The 19,286-nt window shown below is 46.1% G+C and overlaps 1 protein-coding gene across 1 annotated transcript; it reads right to left on the bottom strand.

The window, feature by feature from the left end:
* Window positions 1-4,235: 4,235 nt before the first annotated feature.
* On the bottom strand, window positions 4,236-19,019 carry METTL2A (methyltransferase like 2A). The gene is made up of 9 exons (XM_030508587.2): window positions 18,807-19,019; window positions 17,118-17,209; window positions 12,900-13,261; window positions 11,491-11,540; window positions 10,961-11,021; window positions 9,855-9,994; window positions 8,990-9,096; window positions 8,730-8,795; window positions 4,236-7,389 (listed from the first exon to the last, which is right to left on the bottom strand). The coding sequence occupies exons 1-9, from the start codon at window positions 18,884-18,886 to the stop codon at window positions 7,238-7,240; spliced, it is 1,110 nt and encodes a 369-aa protein (XP_030364447.1). The 5' UTR covers window positions 18,887-19,019; the 3' UTR covers window positions 4,236-7,237.
* Window positions 19,020-19,286: the final 267 nt, after the last annotated feature.

The raw sequence follows: 19,286 nt of genomic DNA, 5'->3' as shown, positions 1-19,286 counted from the left end.
TCTTCCCTGTGAGGGTGCTGAGGCGCTGGCACAGGGTGCCCAGAGAAGCTGTGGCTGCCCCATCCCTGGCAGTGTTCAAGGCCGGGTTGGACACAGGGGCTTGGAGCAACCTGCTCTGGTGTGAGGCATCCCTGCCCATGGCAGGGGGTTGGAGCTGGATGAGCTCTAAGGTCCCTTCCAACACAAACCATTCTGTGACTGCATGTTCTGAAGAACTACTCAGCTGCCGCAGCAATTTCCTTTGTCACTGAACTCGACTGGAGCTGTCCCCACGAGCTCCCCTCGGGTAGCACGACAAGCTTAGCAAAAGAAGGGCAAACCCCCGCCTTCACACCACAGCTCCACTATTAACCCATGCCAGATTTGACCAGAGCTTAGAAAGATTTGATAGATATTTTAACACATGTAACAAGCTCCCCCTGTCTTTGAACTTTGTAAAGATAAAACACCAGAAGCCAAGCTCCTGCTCTTTTTCATGTGTTTTTGGTGACTTGCATTTGCTTTCCAGGCTGTGAAATACTCTGAGATATCCCAGCATTTCTGTACTGCCATGAGGTCTAGAAATGTATTGACCTAATGTAACACATACACAGAAAGAGAGTTCGGCTTCCTCAGTAATAGCAGGACACCAGGAGCTGGGGACTTGAGAAAAGCATCAAATAGCCAGAGCCTTTAAAACATAAAAGCTGGCATCAGCCCTCTCAAATCCAAACATTTTACAGGCATTAAGATAAAAAAAGCCCACAAGATTCCAGCTCTTAACGTGTTTCTTAAGGCTTTAGCACTGAGGGGTGATCTCACCTCTAGGCATCACAGCCAGAAGATGCCAACCCTTGTCTGCAGAGCAGATTCTCTCGCACCTAACGAGGCACGAGTTGCAAGCGAAGTGGGCAACACCTGGGGCATTCAAAACAGCTCACCCTTGTGTGGATTCTCCAGTGTCTAGTAAGGGTAGGGCTCCCAGCACAGCCTTTCCCTCCCCTAGGAACATTAAAAGGGTCTTTTCCTCATTTCCATTAGAAAGGGAGAACGTTGGTATCTCAGCTACTCAGAGATAACTTGCCATCACCTGACTCCTTCCTGAGGCCATTCCGAGAGCCTCCGCCCTCCCACACAATGGAGTTTATCTTGGAGGTTGTTCCTGCCCCTCCCTCTGTCTACACCTTCAGGTATCCCATTAGGGAGGCTTTGATACCCAAACCCAGTAGGAACGCATCCAGGTCCCTCAACCTCCACACATGCAGCGAGCCAAGGGCAACCTCAGAGCGGTTCCCTGATCCAAGGGAGCACACGTCCTGCCGGCTGGAGGAGGCAGCTCTCATGCAGGGGCATCTGGACCTGCACAAGCACCACAGCCTGGCTGAGGGGAACCAAAACACAGGTAGGAAAGGAACTGCCCTGTGGTCGTGTCCACCTTCCCCAAAGCACATGGTACTAGCAAAATCCACTGGTTTTCTTCTGCACGCACCTGGAATGATGTGATTCTCCTTTATGTGCCAGCAAGTCCTTCCCTGTCCTCACTCACTACCAGCTTCCTAGAATACGAGAGGGTATTATTCTCGTCAGGGTTTGCCCCCTGCTTCTCTTCCTCCTGCCTGAAATGAGCATAATAGCACCTACCTTACAGGGCTTTTAAAAGCCTCAATTAAACAAACTGCTCCGAGATTTGTGTAAGAGGAAAATTAAATCAACATCCTGTTGTAAAGCTGGAGCATGCACATTTCTTCTGCAAGTATATTCAGCCTGTGTGTGAATGTCTGTTAAAAACATCCCAGCCTTCATCAGAAGGCCTGTCTCAGTAGGGAAGAAGTCACTTGAAGTTGAGGAAAAGCCAGATTTAGTTTTCCATGCAACCTTTACATCCTCTTTACATCCACCCTCAGCACTGAGCGTGGAAAGAAACGTGTGGCTGTGTAATTAAAGACTGCAGCGTTGGGTATCATGCCTTGTGCTTGGTCCCATGGATGATGATGTAGTCTGAGGGGAGATCATCCAGTTTTCCTCTCTAAATGAGGAGAGCCACATGCAGTGCCCCTGGAGAAGGGTGGCAGGATACCTCTGCACTCACAGCTGAAGAGCAGATCCCCCAGTGTTCCCCACGCACATCACAGAGGTGTGAGCCTCTGTGCAAACAGCCACTTCCCACTTCACATGAGCTGAAAGAAAGCTTCATAGGCCTAAGGATTGGCTGCAATCCCCCAGAGCCCTCCAACCCCCAAATAACATGAAAATGCAAGAGCTACAAGAGTCCCTTGGACTACAAACCATTAAACCAACCTGAAGACAGCAGTCCTGCTCACACCCCACCCCAAAATCAAGTTGCTGTTCACACGCTGTGTTGGTGCTTGCAGTGAAGACTCCTCGGGGTTATTCAATAGCAGGGAGCACAGTTTAGAGCAGCAAGGTCCAACCTCACCAGGATGCTCTGGATCCTGGAAACAGCTATGGACCAACAGGCTGGGAGCTCCAGACAGGTGCTGACATGCCAGTGATCTTCGCCATCAACCGCAGCCAGTTCCCTCTCATCCAACTGTGCATCAAAGACTGTGTTTTCAAGAGTAAAAGCTTTCACTGGCATGACACCTCTTGCTGTACCAGACAGCCTTTGGGCAGGAGCTGAATTCAGAGGCACACATGGCTAAGATTCCCTTCCTTCTCCCTGCCTGTGTTCCAGCCAAGTTGCCAGGGCTGGCTTGTGCTCTCCATAACAAAGGTGGCTTATCCTATTTAGTTCAGATTAGCTCTCACTGTTGCCTACACAGGTAATTTCCTGTGCTGTGTCCCACTTTCTCAGCAATATCAGTTCCCATTCAGCAAGGCACTTACGCACAGGAACCTACTGCCTTCAGGAAGAGCAAAGCACAAACTCCAGAGCTTTGCTGATGAAACACAGAGTGCACAATTCCTCTGCCTCTAGAGCGCCTCATGTCACAGGAGAGTCCTCCAAAAAATTCCTTCCTTCTCCTTGCTTTTGTAGTAATTTCTACCTTGCCCTGAAAACATACATGACAACACTGTTAGAGTCAGAATCCTATGTACACCAAAAGATGTATGCCAAGCACACCCCCTGTCAGGGTAGATGAATAGCTACAATAGCAAAACTGATCCTGGCCATGCATCTTCTCTTCTGGACTAATCTTCCCCATTATGGCACCAAACCAAAAGTGGTGGCACTGCTGGGATTGACAAATCAGGCCTAGCTGACTGATCAGAACAAAGAAGACTGCATGACTCAGTTTCCCTCCATCTGTCTTTACAGAGAGGGAAGGATGCTCCACAAACCCCTTAATAACTTCACCCCTGCGGTCACATCCCCATCCGTGTCCTCACTTCCAGGCACTGAATCCTGTGCATCTTTTATCTGTGCTCAGGAGAAAGTTACATTCAGTTTGGGTCTGTGATTCCTGCAGGGAATCCAACTGGGGATCAGTCAGGGCTCATTTATCCTGGAGCTCTACAACTAAGTCCAAAATAGAAACGGTGGTGACATACCCTTAGAAGGTGGAGCTGAAGTATTTGAGAGAGAAGACACGTCTGGTCTCACATACTTCTGTCAGAAGCATTTTGATGATTACTGTTGCAACAATACAAATCACTAAGAATTGCTGCTGTTTCCCACTTCCCTGTGGGAAGATCCTGAGAAAGCTCCAATTTTCAGTGGAATTTACAATTTCTTTATGTTTGAAGAAATACTCCACAGCCTCTTGTCCTCTTTACCTTCCTTGTTCCCTTCCTGCCTCCCAGTGTCCAGCCAATCTGTGAAACTAGGATGCTCTGAGAAGATCGATGGCAAAGGGTTCTTTGCCATTCCCTGGAGCCCTCAGCATCATGGCTGGAATGAAAAGCCTTTCTGAAGGACAGGCTTAATGCCATAATCCCTACATGAAAGGGTTATGCAAAGGGTCAGAATAGGTGATGATAAAGTTCCCTTCCAGCCAAAACAATCTACGAACCTCCAAGGAAATCCACCATCCTCTGGCAAGAGCCAGGACCAGACTTTCCAAAGTGTAACAATGTCTGGCTCCAGAATCGTAGGGGCAGCGCCTCTGAAGAGCAATGAAATCATCTCTTCTGCTTGGGAGGTTCAACAAACTACATTGGCATTGCCTGTCAGCCGCAGACCACAAGAGTGGAATGCTGGAAACAAAACCAGAGCAGATATGTTCAGAATGGCTTTAAAGCTAATGTTACACTGCTAAAAAGGAAAAGGAAAAAAAAAAAAGAAGAAGAATAAAGGCACTTAACCTGGCTTTTTAATACAGTAAAATTCAATTTGGAGATTGCCTTTGAACATGCTAGAAAGCTGTTGTGCAACCCAGCCTGCTGAGCAGGCCCGAGGTGGGAATGGCAGAAGCTGCTGCAAGTCAGGACCAAGGTACCTGAGCAGAGCTGTGTGGGAGGCAAGGCTGGAGTCGCAGGAGAGCAGCAGCTTCAGAGAGCACAGGAGCTGGCGGAGATTAATGAAGGAAGCTCAGGCAGTATCTGTCTGTAGGAGGCCTTGCTCAATTCAAGGCCATTAACTTACTGCTTTCTGAACACCACGAACAGGACTGGAAACAAAAGCATGTCTGCCCAGCGTGGTTCACGTTGAGTGAGTGCTTAAATACTCCAGCAGAACGAAGAGCATTAAGAAAGGCCAAGAGGCACTTCAATGGCTGCAGGCTCACAGGGCTGCAAGTTTTTGCATGAAGCCCAAGTCAAAACCAGGCAGGCAACTGGGATAGAGCCTTGAAAGCAGAAACAAATAAATTACTAGCCTTCATTTTCTCCCATTTGGGAGCTTAAATTTAAAGGGGAGTCCATCAACTTCAAATAAATCATGTTTATAATTAAGAACATATTTTCCTGCGCTGCTTACAAGCCTTTGGATGATTAATAAGGCATTTTTCAAATTACTTTAATTCGCACTAATTATGCTGCTTGTTTACCCCAGTCAATAATTTTCCTTCCAGGGAGATAGAGCTATCCCAGGAGGAGGTCTCCCTCCAGGGACCAAGAGGGAAAGGACCCCAGGGAACTACAGAGGCACCAGTAACATATGGGAGGTCTTTCAATGGAAGCGACAGAGCTGGTTACATGAGTCACGTCACGTCGAACACTCACAGGACTCCTTTTGCTAAGCCTGAGTCTTTGCCTGGATAAGACGAAGAGACATGAGCTTGTTCAGCTCCCAGAAGCTTTGAGCTCTGTTTTGCCTAGACCTTGCCTGAGGTACCAACCTTGCCAAGGAACCAGACTTCGTAGGTTTAGCATGAAAACACAGCAGCGACTGCACAGCTCTTGGGTTGGGTCAGGTCTGCGCCTGGCAGAAACCAAACGTGCCTACAAAGAAAGAATCCTTATCTCCTGTTCCATTTCAGACACTAGAAAGTCTCTTTAAAAAACACAGTAAAAAAACTGAACAAGAATGCTCTTCCCAGTTATTTGATTGATTCCTTTTCAACATTATTGAAGAGCTAGATATATTAGAAAGAGCAATGGTGCATTTCCATTCCCACCCCAGCTCTGCAGCCTGCCTCTGTGGTGTGGATGGATTTGCTGGGTCACCCTTCCACAGAAAGGGCTGAAGTGTCCAAACCCAGAAGCCTCTGGGCAGCAGCCACACTAACACTTGCAGGGTGACCCAGCAACATGGAAGTTGTGAACCTATCATGCTGCCATATGCCCAGCAGAGAGTATTGCTACAGCCCCTTCCAACGCTTTACACATCAGCGTGCTCCTGGTTTGACTCTCCAGACTCCTGCTGACTCTCCAAAGATAGCAATGGCATTTCCTCATCTTCTTACCCTTTCTCCTCTGTTTCAAGGCAGCAGTTATTTCATAACCTATGTCTCTATAGTTGACAGTTATTCTTAGGCAACTGTAAGCTACAAATACAAGTGTCTATCTAACAAAACATACACACTTTGTATAGCACAAACTGCTCTTCAGCCGGCGGCGCACAAACAATAGGCTTTGTTGCTTCATGAGCTAAAACAAGGTAGGAGGTATCAGCCAAGGCTTTCCCTTCCTGAGAGATGAGAGCAGGCACTAGTGAGAGTAAGAGAAGAGAAAAAACCTGTAGTTACCTAATGGTGGCCTAACTCCTTCAGATCAGGCGTGCAGAAGCATGTGAGTTTCTGGGGAAGCCTGATTTATATTAATCAAACCAGCACTGGAAAGCATTACCACAAACTTTATTCTAATACCTGTTGTACCACACCCTAAAAATAACAAAAGAAAACAAGCTGAGATAAAAGATAGCTGCTGTCAAAGGTGGGGGAATACCTTCAGAAAGCCACAATGTTGGCTTCCTCTAAGAAATGAATCAAGAGTGATAGACATTCTTCAGATTTCTTAGCCAAGACAGGCGTCCTGTCTACTTGGGTTTAGCACACTGCCATGGCAGGGCAATGCAGTCTGTGACCTGGGGCTGCAACCAGCAAGAACAGTTTCTCACTGTTGAAGCAGAAAAAGCAGGGAATTCTGTGTAAACCCCGCTCCCATGAGCTGCTTGTGATACTCTGGAGGCGCCCCAAAACTGGCATCAGCCCCAAACCTTCAAAAACCTGAACCCTGCCTTATATATGTTTGTGGTGCCTGCGCTGTAGTGTGCTAGCTCCCTACAAAAACACCCATGTGGGCAGTGAGGGCAAGGCAGCATAATCTGCTTCCTCCACAGGTTACCTGCACACCATGAGGCATCCAGGAGGAGGTTGGCACAGAGGAACCAGCATGGTCTCAGCTCTTGCCCTCAATCAATATACTTTTAACTTGTGGATTTGCACAAACCTGAATGACCAGAAGAGAGCTGCATGAGATAAGCTGGCTAAGGGATTCGTATTAGGCATTATAACCAGGTGCAGAGAAGAGATTTACCATTTGTATGGTTTTTGTTCCCAAGACGAGTACACAACACAGAGGTAAGGTCAAAGCTCTCCTTCTGTTTCATGTGGAAATCCAGAGTAAGAGTGACTCACGACTCAACTTGCTCAGCTGCTGTAAGACAGCACAACCATTCCTTAAGTTGTTAAAACCATAAATAATTTAAAAACTCAGACCAGCAGCAAAGCATCTGAAGTACTGCTTGGTCTCCTCTTAGAGCATCCGTCCTTCCACTCCCTGGAAGTGATGCTAGGCACTGGAAAAGGCACTGAGGTCTCGTGTGTGCTGAACTCCATAAAACCACATCTCACCAGGAGCAGACACTGCACGTGGCCATGAAGAGGCTCCAACCTAAGCAGCATGCCACGTTTCCTCACGGCTGAGGGGCAGCAGGCTTGAGGTATTTGCACTGGATCCATACTCGATACATGGTCATCTGTTTCCCCCGGTTCACTTGCAGCCGCCGGTCAACCAGATTCTGGATCTTCTCCAGCCCAGCTCTTGTGAAGAGCTCATCTAATTCATCTGGAAGCAGAGAGAAGGAGATTGAGGAGATTGAGCTTTCATCTAACTGATGCCTGCTCATGGTGAGGGCTAAACTGTGTTGAAAGATGAACCAGAGAAAACTCACCGCCTTACTCTGGCAGGGTAAAAGATCAGACAGGACTTAACTCATCTACTATGGTGGGATTAAGATCACAGTTTCTCTAGTTTCCTTTCAGTTACCTTCCAGCAAAGAAGGGAAGAAGTATTTTGGAGGACAACTAGTATTACAGAGGCTTGACAAAGAGAAAACAGCAGCAGTTTCAGACATGGGTATTGCCTCTAGTAACTGATTAAGGGAGCATCTTCTGGCGAGTAGGGACAGATCCATTCCTTCCCCCTCCCCATTCTCTCCAGAGGAATTTCAGAGTCTGCAAGAGCAAAGAACGGGATCGGCCCTACGCTTTTAAATGGTAGCAATGAGACCTGTGCTGTATAGGCTGGAGGGGAATGGGATTCATTAAGGTTAAGTTTGGGAATAAAATCCTTACAAAAACCACACCCTGCTGGGGCCCAATCAAAGCACTAAGAGCCCTCGAGGCTGGCAGCACTTACACTGGCAGGTATTCCTGACCAAGCAAATAAGGATCACGGTGCCCCAGCACAGCGGCTGTGGGTAAAGCCAGAGCAAGTCCTGCTGAGCAGCAGAGAGCTTGTTCAACTGCAGGCTGGGAGCACGTGATTTGTATGGAGTTTCTGTAGAAAAGGGTAACAGGTCCCAGCTTGTGCTCTTTTATCAGATGCTTGCCATCGTGAAGCGTCTGCCAAACACGCATGAAACACCAGACTTGGGCACTGGGGAAGGGAAGAGCTTGTTGCAATTGTGTCACTGCTCTAAAACTGACCGTGCAGAGGGGCAGAGTGGAAGTGACTGGAGGCACAATTGGTGATAAGCAGGGAGAAGACAAGCCTGCTGAACACCAAGCAGCAGCAGAACTGGAGAGGCTGCCTCAGCTCTGCGCTCAACTATGCCCTTATTTCCTCATAGGAGAATACTGAAGTTAAGAGAAGTTCCTTCCAGTGATGTCCATCTCACTCCATCCGCCACTGGCAACAAGATTCAAGGAGAGCTCCTCCAATCCCACCCCTCTCAGTGTAGCAAACACATTAGTCCTTCTCTGAAAGGATTTTCCACTATGGAATTCACCACACAATATTCGCATTAGCAAGTGACAAGCCCAGGTCCCTGTGCCATTGAGAGACACTTGAACATTTCCCACTGCTCCAAGAAAGACAGGGTGTAAAGAGCTAGTGGCAAAACCTGAGGGCAAAGGGACAAAAAGAAGTGAGGAGAGTCAAAGGGATGTTTTATAGCCTTCTACCTTGCGTGAAGAAGTAGACTCTGGTGCCATCACCTCTCACATAGAAGTTATCAGACAGGCACTGACCTAAGGGGAAGAGGGATTTAAACAGTTACCAGCTATCATTTAAATATCAACAACTGCCATCCAACAAGAGGCACTTCTCCCAGCACACGCTGTGCTTATGGGGAATTAATGAACTGTCTTCTGCACAGGGTAGACACTACTCCAGAGCAGCAGCATCTAGTAGCAGCAAGACTCCCCAGGGGAAAAGGAAATACCTTTCTTAAACCGAAGCTGGGCCAGGTCGTAGCGGCCATAATCTCGTAACAAAATCATCCCTCCTGGTTTCAGAAGGCGACTCAGTCTGTTAACAATGCCTTGCATCCTGAGGAAAGAACAGAAGAGCACAAGTAGCCAACAGTCTGCAAAATGATGCTTGTACTTTCTATAGAGAAAGTATAAAGTTTTACATGTTTCAACTTCATACAAAGAGCAGCCAAAAGCCAGCACTTCTCTGAGCTCTCTCAGACTTAGGTGAGTTGATTTTATTTGGCTGCCTTATTTCTGACACTCCCTGATTCTGCTTGGTTTTTTCTCCAATGATAACTTAGCCTGCCACAGCAAGGATTAAGTGCTCTCTCTTACTGATTACAAAAGGATTTCCACTGGTTTCTGCAAAACATGAAGTGAACATGAAGAAAAATGCTGTGAAATAAAACCAAAGGGAACAAAAAAGGGCTAGTGTAGGTTGTAACAGTCACACCAAAATCACAGCACTTTTCTTAACAGTTTTCTGAACCTGTCCCCTCCCTTCTCACCACCTCCCATCTGAGAAATTAATGCAGCCTTTGAGCCTTAAAATCTAGCAGCATATTTGCCACAAATGGGTGCTGAGTGCTCAGCGTGGCTGGGCTTCAGAACTGGGGAGCAAGTGCACCTATAGCCATTTACCACTTTCAAATCACACCTATCCCGCACCAGAAGTTCTTACAACTGAAAGTACCTGCAAATTCCACTTTCAGAGGCTTAATGGAAAACTGGATCAGACACAGAACTTTCCTTGCTATGAGGAGAACTACTGTTAAAAAGCTCTACTTCTATATGCATTATCTTCTGCAGCCAGAAGGAATTATTCAAACTTACTTCTCTGGGAGAATCGCTGAGAGGACAAAGATAAGAATAACAACGTCAAGACTCTTGTCTGGCATTGGGAAAGGACTTTGGTCATTGCACAGGTCATGAACAAATGCAAAGCAGCGAGAAGAATCATATTCTGCATTGTTCTGTGTTTAAGAAGAGAGAAATGAGAGCATTAGCAGCAGACCTTGATCTCAATATTATCTGGACGTGGGAGTATTCATGGGAGATTTACAAAGAGCTTTGGACTTGTTACAGTCAGGCAATCAGCACTGCCAAAACCCCAATACTGGACTGTGGGATTATTATAAGGTCAGATTTTCCACTAACAGTGGTAAAAAGTGAGAGGTTTACACTGTTAAACTGGAAATCTTTACAAAGGCAAGAGTGCCAGGCCCCTCTCTGCATCTCTAAAGTGAATATGCACTTCAAATACAAGCAAACTATTCCCTATACCCCCAAAATCAAACCTGGCTGCCAAAAGTTGTATATTTTTCTCAAGCTGCTGCTACAGATTGCAGTAGCTTCTATAAACAGTGCTTGTGTCACCTTAAGAGGATGAAATGGCATGCTGCCTCTGCTGCTGTGCTCCCCCTCTCATCTCATAAAATGACTGATTACACTTGATACTTCATATATTCTCTGTTCTGTTCTGACCTGAAATATTTGTCCTTTGACTAAATTCCGGCCTCCTGCTCTACAGATAACAGTACCCCTCCTCAGCTGTCTGTGCAGAAGCACCCAAACCACGTTCCCAGAACTGCAGTGACAGTAGCACACACACAAACCAAACCCAGCTTCAGTTCCTGTTAAAAAATAGCCTGACTGTTTTCAAGGTTGAGCAGTTACTCAGCTAAAAGAGCTGCCAACCACTGGGGAAAGAAAATCTGCCTGAGTTGTCTGCTGCCAATGTGACATTTTGAGAGCTTCAACTTCCCTCATTTCTGCAACCTTTGATGGCTCATCTTCCTTATTACCAGTACAAGGGTCAGCATCAGGGCTAGCTAAAAAAAAGCAAGCTGCCAACACAGTTACACAGCTGGGATGCACTTGTGTTCATGTGCAATTGGCACCATGTACTTCCTACCTGCGCACGTCACCACTGACTTTACCTGGACAAGATCCACAGCTGCAGTAGAAAAATCACAGCAATAAACAAATAGGCCAGGGTCACTGAAATAAAGAAAAGAAATGATCATCATTTATATAAAGGTGCTCCACAGGGATTAAGAAGTGTCTCAAATGCACAGAGTACAGAATTGGGAGCCAGAAATCCCGGGCTTTAAGTCTATCTCTGTTAACAATGCCTTGTGCAAAATCTGGTGGATCATGTCACTCCTTTATGGCTCAGCTATTCTCATGAGCAGCTCACAGCTTACTTTTCCTTCCAGAACAGGAGAGGCACTAAGGCCTGTGTGAAACTGCTTTCAGAATGAGACATGTAAACTTGCATCACGTTTTGTCAGTTGCGTTCTAAGACCAAATATTTCCAAGCTCAAAACAAAGTCATCTGAAGTTGCAGATGACAAAGGTACCACTTGCATCTGAGACTGTCTAAACTAAGAACACATGCAGCACTTTGCCAATTGTTTTTAGGAGGCTGGGGCATCATGCAAGTAAAAACCTACTGAGAACTACTTACTTGTTGGTTTGTAGAATTGGGAAGACTGTGTTTCCAGCACCACAGCCAACCTGCACAAAGCAGATGCACACAGAGTGAAAATCATTTCTTCAGCATCTCCCATGCAGTTATTTTCAAATCATCTCCCTACAGCCGTGGACCAAAGAGCAACTCACGAGTAATAGCTGAGCACAGCAGCGACCGTTTGCAAATCTCCCTGCAAGATCTGAGTATGTTCAGCTCTGAGGAGCAGGTTTATGGATAAGCATTTGTGGGAAACCACTAAGCCAGTTCTCGTAGGAATCTCACTAACAAGCTATATATTGTTACTCCTTTGAAAACTGTTATTGCTGGAATCCCAAGCATAACAGCCAGTATGAGTCACTGAAGCACTGGCAAAAGCCACGGATTAGTTGCACTCACTTCCACAGAAAATCAGAGCAATGCAGAGAGAAGTTTGCTTTCCTCTAATTACAACCTGCTGTTTCAGAGTTTCCTTCACTAGATGGCTCTGCCTCAAGTTACGACTAGGTCTACACTGATTCTGCCTTATTATTCCTTCTACTTGTTCCCATTTGAAGAGAAGGTGGCTCACACAACTGGGCTTGGGGAATTTGCCTCTGTATGTTTAAGGAATCAGTAAAATTGAAAGAGACTGAGCTGAAAACGCCACGGATGGCTTGCAGTGACAGATGTTACTGAAGTACTCTGGTGAGACAGGAAAGCCACAATGACCATGAATGTCAAAGTCTGAGGGAGTCTTAAAGCCACAGATTAAATAAACCTGAAGGACAGTTCATATTGGCTCTCCCTGGGTGGGTGTAACTTATATAGAAGGTGAAGCATTCAACAAAACCAGTGATATCCCCAGTGAACAAACTAGAGGGGACAGAGCAAAAGGTTGTTACCAGCTGCCAGGAGTCTAATATTTACAAGTCCTACAGACTTTTCTGGGACAAAGCCTGTATGTGAGATTCCCCGTTACTACATGGGCCATAAGGAACAAACCCAAACAGCATCTTTACATTCTTGGTTTCACTGTTTTGTTTCACACCCCCCAAGGTGTGACAAGAGTCAGCGCAAACATGTAAAATATAAATCACAATGGAAAAGCTTTATACAGACAAGAATCAGCTGCTTCAAAAGATGACTTTTAAATGCTTGTTTCAACATCTGATAGTCAGCTTGTCTTTTAAACTCTGAAACTTCTTATGGTCCTTGTGCTCTGTCAATTCAGAGCCTGAACCAAAAGAATCCCAAACGATTTAATGATTTAATTCAGTTCTAAGCTGCCCTCTGTTTCTTGTGTTTTACTGACTTAGGGCAATCATCCCATTCACTTGCTGTTTGCCAATGACACATATTTTTATGTCGCTGTCACACTGACACAAGGGACTATTCCACATGTAACTCTGTTTTACAGCTATTACCTCTAATATCCGGTAAGATGCAGATGATCCTGGGTAATCTCCATCACGTTCATTCAGCTCACTATACTTCTGTGTAGCCAACTCCTCTGTGCAGATCTTAGGTGTGCTTTTTATCAGGTTTAACTGATTCTCTGCCCTGGTTTCCAAGGAACAATGTCCATTTTCACAGCTTCCCAGCTCTCCACTGCTGGATTCTTCTTTGTTACTAAATTCCTGCAGAGAATCTCCATTTTGACATGGGTTCCTGTTAGGTGCCAGCTCAGGAAATTCAGTGAACAGCCAGTGCCTGTCCTTGAAGAAGCCATTTTCATGGATTTTATAAAAGTCATCCCAGTACCTCTTAGCATTCACCTCATATTCCTCTGTGAACACAAACAAAAACATCACCAGCAGTCAAATCAGAAGGTCTCAGAGTTTAATCAGTTCAGACAGTGAAGGATCACTGCAGACATCTACGCGGCAGTCTGCTTTAATAGGTAAGGTCATGGATTGAAAACCACCTTTATTTAAATCCTGCCATCTCACATCAACACTCAGCCTGCATCCTCACTGTCACTTTGTTAGGACTAAAATAGGGAAAAGAGGCAGAAGAGGGAAGTGTCTGTCTCCTGGCAGGATTTAAAGGAAGCTGGCTAGAGAAAAGGACTCTTTGAAGGATGCTGGAATGAAGAAATCCAGGTTTTACTTCCATCTCTAACACTAACTTGTCCAGTCCACCAGAACAATTTGTTTGGAGCCTCATGACACTGTCAGCTTCTAAGGAACTCTGTGGCAGCTGCCTGGTGCTGAAGAGCTCCTGTCCAATACAACACCCCTTTTTTCAGATGGAGAAACAGAAAAACTAGTCAACTGTGCAGGCCTGGCAGAAAGCTCAACTAGCATTTGCCAGGAGAGCATGTTTTACACAAGTACTGCTAGAACCAAGTCTGCAGCACTTTGCTTTCCATAGTTCTGAGCGTGTCAGAGCATCACATGTTTATGAAATGAAAACAAAAGAGGAGAATCAACAAAAGTGACCACTGCCATTAAAGTAAGAGTGAAGAGCTAAGGAGGATAGAGTGCAGATGGTAAGAATTAACTTTAGCAGCAAGCATTATCATTTCACAGCAAGTGGACACACTCCTGTAGCAAGATGAGCATTACAGAAAGCTGGAAGAACACTTACAAAGCCACGCTCTAATGAAATTCGAGTCACTCACTGAATTACTTCCACACAGCTTCACAGACTTCAGATGGAGCACAGTTCTAGAGGAACTATTTTTGCCATGGCAAGTTACAAATCCAACTGGCTTCCTGAATTCTCATCAATGAGATGAGTTACCTGTCCCTCAGAAGAGCAAATTCCAGCATCCTGTGCTTTACATCCCAAGTGCATTTCAATAACATGCAACTCCTCAGCCATCTTTGCACAGCAACAAGTGCATTACTGAATACAAATGATTCTCCCCCAGTTAAGGATGACAACTGTATGTGAGAATGGATAACACCTCTCCAACATCTACTAAGAGTAGGGTTAAGAGAAAAAGCAGGCATCTTAAAACTGGAGACTAGCATTAGTATCTGAACTGCAGTTTATTTATTAGTCTTTCTGAAAAGCATACAAGTGTTTAGAAGATATATGAAAGGAGATACTAAAATGAACCAAGAATGCCTGGAAAAATACGTAGCCTCAGCCAAATACAGATAAAAATGGCTTTAAAAAACCCCAGAAATCAGTCATACGTATATTTTTAGTAGGATCTATCCCTGAAGCACAAAGAGCTATACATAAAAATAATCTGTCTCAACTACCATGATTTTCTCCTTTTAAGAAGGCTTGTCCTTAAACCTGAAAGACATTTTAATGTCTGATACTGGACTAGAGCAGTAAGTTTGTGCCACGGTCTCACCATAGCTCAAAGTAAGCAGGGTCAAGTCAGTTTACTCTTTGCACAGGAGAACTCAGTGACTGCTAATGGCAGAGGAAGAAGTATTATTGATTCATCCCCTGGCACACTCCTTCCTGAATTGTCACTTCTGCCATGTACCAGTCGGGATACGCAAAGGCTGGTCCCTTACAATCCCATGGCAGCCTGACTGCAATGGGATGCTACCTGAGGTGCTGGGGCAAAATTCCAGCCCAGCCATTTTGGATTAGCCACATTTTTGCCACAGTCTAACACAGATCAAGACACCGTGCTCTTCCTGTGACAACTTACTGTGAAATGCTGGTGGATGTTACTGAAGAACTGTTATACTGCCATCCACATGTGGAAGCTTTATTTAAAGCTCATTCACCTCCTAGCCTAGTGTTTTCAAAGCACTGGAATAAAGGATCAATAACAACATGAATGCAACATCATGCAAGAAACAGATTTAAAGCAGAAAAAAAAAGATCATATTAACTTTTCAGTCTGACTTCCTGCACAACTTACACCAGAAAAGTTCACATAATACTTGCTTCAAGATCCTGTTTGTGGTATTAGCTCGTGGGGACATCGGCGTGCGAGCCAGATTCCTCCAGAGACCTTTTTGATAAGGACTCCTGATTTTTCTGCTCGTCTTTGCAAGGACACCCCCAGAGCCAAGCCCATACTCACCCTTTCACACTGCAGAAGAAGGGCAAACAAAAGTAACTGTTCACAAAAGACAGGAAGAGAACCAGGGACCCCCTGAATTATTTGGGGGGGGTAATTATGGAGCCTCAAAAGGAAACCAAGAAACTCTTCCACTTCTTTCTTTGTTCCCAGCCAGGAGACACATCTTTGACATACCCCACGGAACTTCTCTCCTTCTTCAGAAAAAATTCTGACAGCCCCAAGAAGTCCACAGAATAATACAGCCATAATGACCAATAGCTTGCCTTTGTTCTCCTGCTTGGACACTAGTGATTCTCAAAGTACTAGACCCTTCAGGCACAGTTGGCTGGGCTGGCTTCCCTACGTTTCAGCCATCCCATTGTCTCCACACGCTTCCCACTGAATAGCAACCATCAAAATTTGACTGGCCTCCATTGTTCAGCCTGGGAAATACATCATGACGACCTGACAAACTGCTCTAACAGCAAATTGCTCCACAGTTTCATAGTTGCACATAGGTTCTCAAAGCATGACAGACAGCATCCTTTAATGTTAACCAGATTTTAAAATGAACTCAACACAATGGGCATCACAATAGAAACTGCTGGATACTTCTGGGAATCCAAGAAATTAGAAGGGTTGCTCTTTGGTATAATTAAATTTGCTATTGTGAACACAACTGGAAGCTATATGGGAAGTGTCTCAATAGCTCCAGTAGTGTTCAGCATCGCCTTACAGATGACACACTCAATTTAATTTGAACAAAAGGAACAGATCCATCCTAGAGCTCAGCAGGATACAAGAAGATCATCATCAAACAAGTCTCTTATCATAGCAAAGAACAGGAAGCTGCTTCACCATCATTTAAGGGACTGGATGATATCTAAGAGGTGTGGAAGAAAGATGCGTTATTAACCAGAACAGCTTCATTATTAATGGGAACAGCTTCAGCCGTATTACTTGACTATAGAGCTGTGCACCTTTAGCTTGATTTAGATTCAGGTAAGCATCACATTTTGGATATATAAATATACTTTAAGCCAAGGTTGAGGAAATTAAACCTCTGGAATCTCTCCTTTTGCCCCTCTGATGGTAAACACTTCCATCATGATAAGGTGATTATTCTTCACTTCTGATTTAATCATTATCATGCTGTTACTCACTTGGTAGAGAGATATGGACACTACTTTATCAGACCTTCTTAAGAGAAAAAACTGGGCTTTAATCAGAGATAGCCCCACAGCATGCAAGCAAACAAAAGACTGACTGTTAGAAGTTAAGCTTTAGAGAGCAAAAGTAAGCAGAGACAACAGCACTACAGCAAAAGCAGCTTGTTGACAAGGAACACTAACAAGTATTTAAACATACACAGCATGAACAAAGAAGCTCAACCCAAGATGACTCCTCCAAACCAAGGCCATTTCTGTTCCAGCAGGATGAGTTGCTGGAGTAGGTAGAGAAAATCACACAGAGGTAAATTAAGAGCAGAAAGATTCCTCCTCCTCCATTTTTCATTATCAACAACTAGGTAATGTATTTTGGATGATTTGGGACAGGGGGGAAGGGAGGAATAAATGATGATGCATAAGTAGCTCTGGCCACAGTTCCACTCGTGTATGCACAAGTCTAGACTCAGCATTAGAAGACTGCCCAAAAGTACCTTGTTTATCTTGTGGCAATAGCTGTGAGCTGTTCTCTTGAACTTTACTCCTGGCACTGGCTTCCTGCTCTTCTGACCATTCCACATTATCCCTGTTGTGAAACATAAGATGAGCTACTCAGCTGAGAATCATAGGGCAAAGACAGAGAGAAAAGAGAAAAGGTGTAGACAACCTTCCAACCTGACAGCTCAGAGCTCTTCCACAGCCTCTAACTCCTGCTCAGCACAGTTCTGAATGACCTGCACTCATAACACTACAAACAATGTAACTGGGAGGGATCCCAAGAGACACCCAATCTGTCCCCTAATCCTTTTCCCTATTTGATGCTCCACCAAGTTTAGAGGAAATAAACCCTTACTATAAACCCACGAGGGCACTCACCACAAACAGGCCTCCTCAGAGAGGAACTGCCATCCTCACAGGGTGAAAAGCACTTGTTCCTATGCAGGTGATGGACAGGCAGGTGCTTGTGTGTTTTCACTCAAGCAGGCCACCAACACGGGCCATCTGCCTTAGAAAACTACCTTTTCTTTCTCAAGTTAAAACAAAAAAGGCAGCATGGTTGTTTGGAAGGCAAAGTGTTATATTAAATCCAATTACGAGAAAAATATGCAGGAAGCTTTAAAGCATTAAGAAGCATTAATAACTTGAATGTGCGTGCACAGTTGTGTAGTCATTAAAGTGATTCACTTGACCTTTTCTCATTAAAACAAGTGAATGAAAAGCAGAATACAAAGACCAAGAAGAGCTATTCTGGCCTCAGGAGGAATTAGTCTTTTGATATTAAGTCACAAAACAAAGACTTAAGTGTCAAGTGTGCGGAAAAACTAGATTACTAGGAGTTTCTGCAGGAAGTTAGCATTGAGGATACGCTTTTGTAACATACCTTTGCTACAGCGCAGTCCCAAAATGAATGACAAGCTGATACATGCACATACTCCTTTATTACAAATTAAACATACCCAATTGTTAACAGGGTATGGCAGCCAGAGACCAAAAGTGGAGCTATGTCCTTCCAAAATGCAAACCACCTTCAGTTCACAGCAAATTCGGGTGCTCAACATATCTTAAACCAGCATTCTCCCGAGGAAGCCTCCCATTCCAAGCTAACACCTAGCATGATCTCCCACTGTTCCAGCACTGTGGAGCAGCAGATGGGTGACATGATCTTTGCACAATTTATACATTAGTCACTAACAGATGGAGAAGGGTTTAGAGATTTCGGAAAGCGGATAGTTTAACTTTTATTAACTATAGCAACGAAGCAACCACTACAAACCAAACCCTCACATTCTCCTGACACGTCAAGGCAGCCTGAAGCATCCCAACCGCTTTGGAAGGGACAGAGGAAGGCTCAGGAGCCAAGGAAGGCTCGGCACCCCCCGCCGACTAGCACCCCCGAACAGGACAGGGCCCTCCCGCACCGCCTGCCCCGCTGCCAGCGCCCAACCAGGGGTGCCCGGCCCAGCCCCAGCCTCCCCTCGGTGCCTGCCCGCACCCACAGCCCCCCGGGCTTGCTCCGCTGCCCGCAGCCGCGCAGACCCCCGTTACATGGCGCCTCACCACAGACCACCGGCGACGACGAGCCCTCCCCCCCGGCCACCGCGCTCCCCCCCCTCCAAACTCCGCAGGGCAGCAGCGCCCCGGGCCTCCCCGCGCGGGGGCCGGGGCCCCGGGGCCGCCCTCACCAGGCGTTGTGCTGGAAGAGGCGGGCGGGGTCGGTGAGGAAGCGCCTCCCGAAGCGCTGCCGCTCCCTGGGCGCCGCCATGACGGGACGAGCGTCACCGGAACTGGAAGCGGCGGCCCGACCCGAGAGAGGACTTAGGGCGGGCGGTGGCGGGAAGGGGCGGCCGGTACCTCAGGGAAGGCGGCGGCGCCGTGTGGGGCGGGAAGAGGCGATAAAGCTGCTTTTACTTGCTTTTATTTCGCGTTTCATACAGCAGACCCGGCTCAAGACCACGGCATTCACAGGCCTGTGGTGCTGTCGTCCAGCCACGATCGTCGCCTGGCTTCCATGGCTGCTCTCTGCCTCGCCCGCCGCCGCCGGGCGCTGAGGTAACAGAGCGCACAGAACTCAGTGCCTGCCCCCGGGTCGTGTCCGGTGTTCCACAGAGACGAGCAGGTGCACTTGGTGTGGTGGAAGAGCTGTCTGTCGCTGTGGTCCTCGT

Source organism: Strigops habroptila, chromosome 19 (assembly GCF_004027225.2).
Source record: "Strigops habroptila isolate Jane chromosome 19, bStrHab1.2.pri, whole genome shotgun sequence".
NCBI lineage: Eukaryota > Metazoa > Chordata > Aves > Psittaciformes > Psittacidae > Strigops > Strigops habroptila.
The sequence above is the reverse complement of the archived record's forward strand: the minus strand, read 5'-3'. Positions and strand labels throughout refer to the sequence as shown.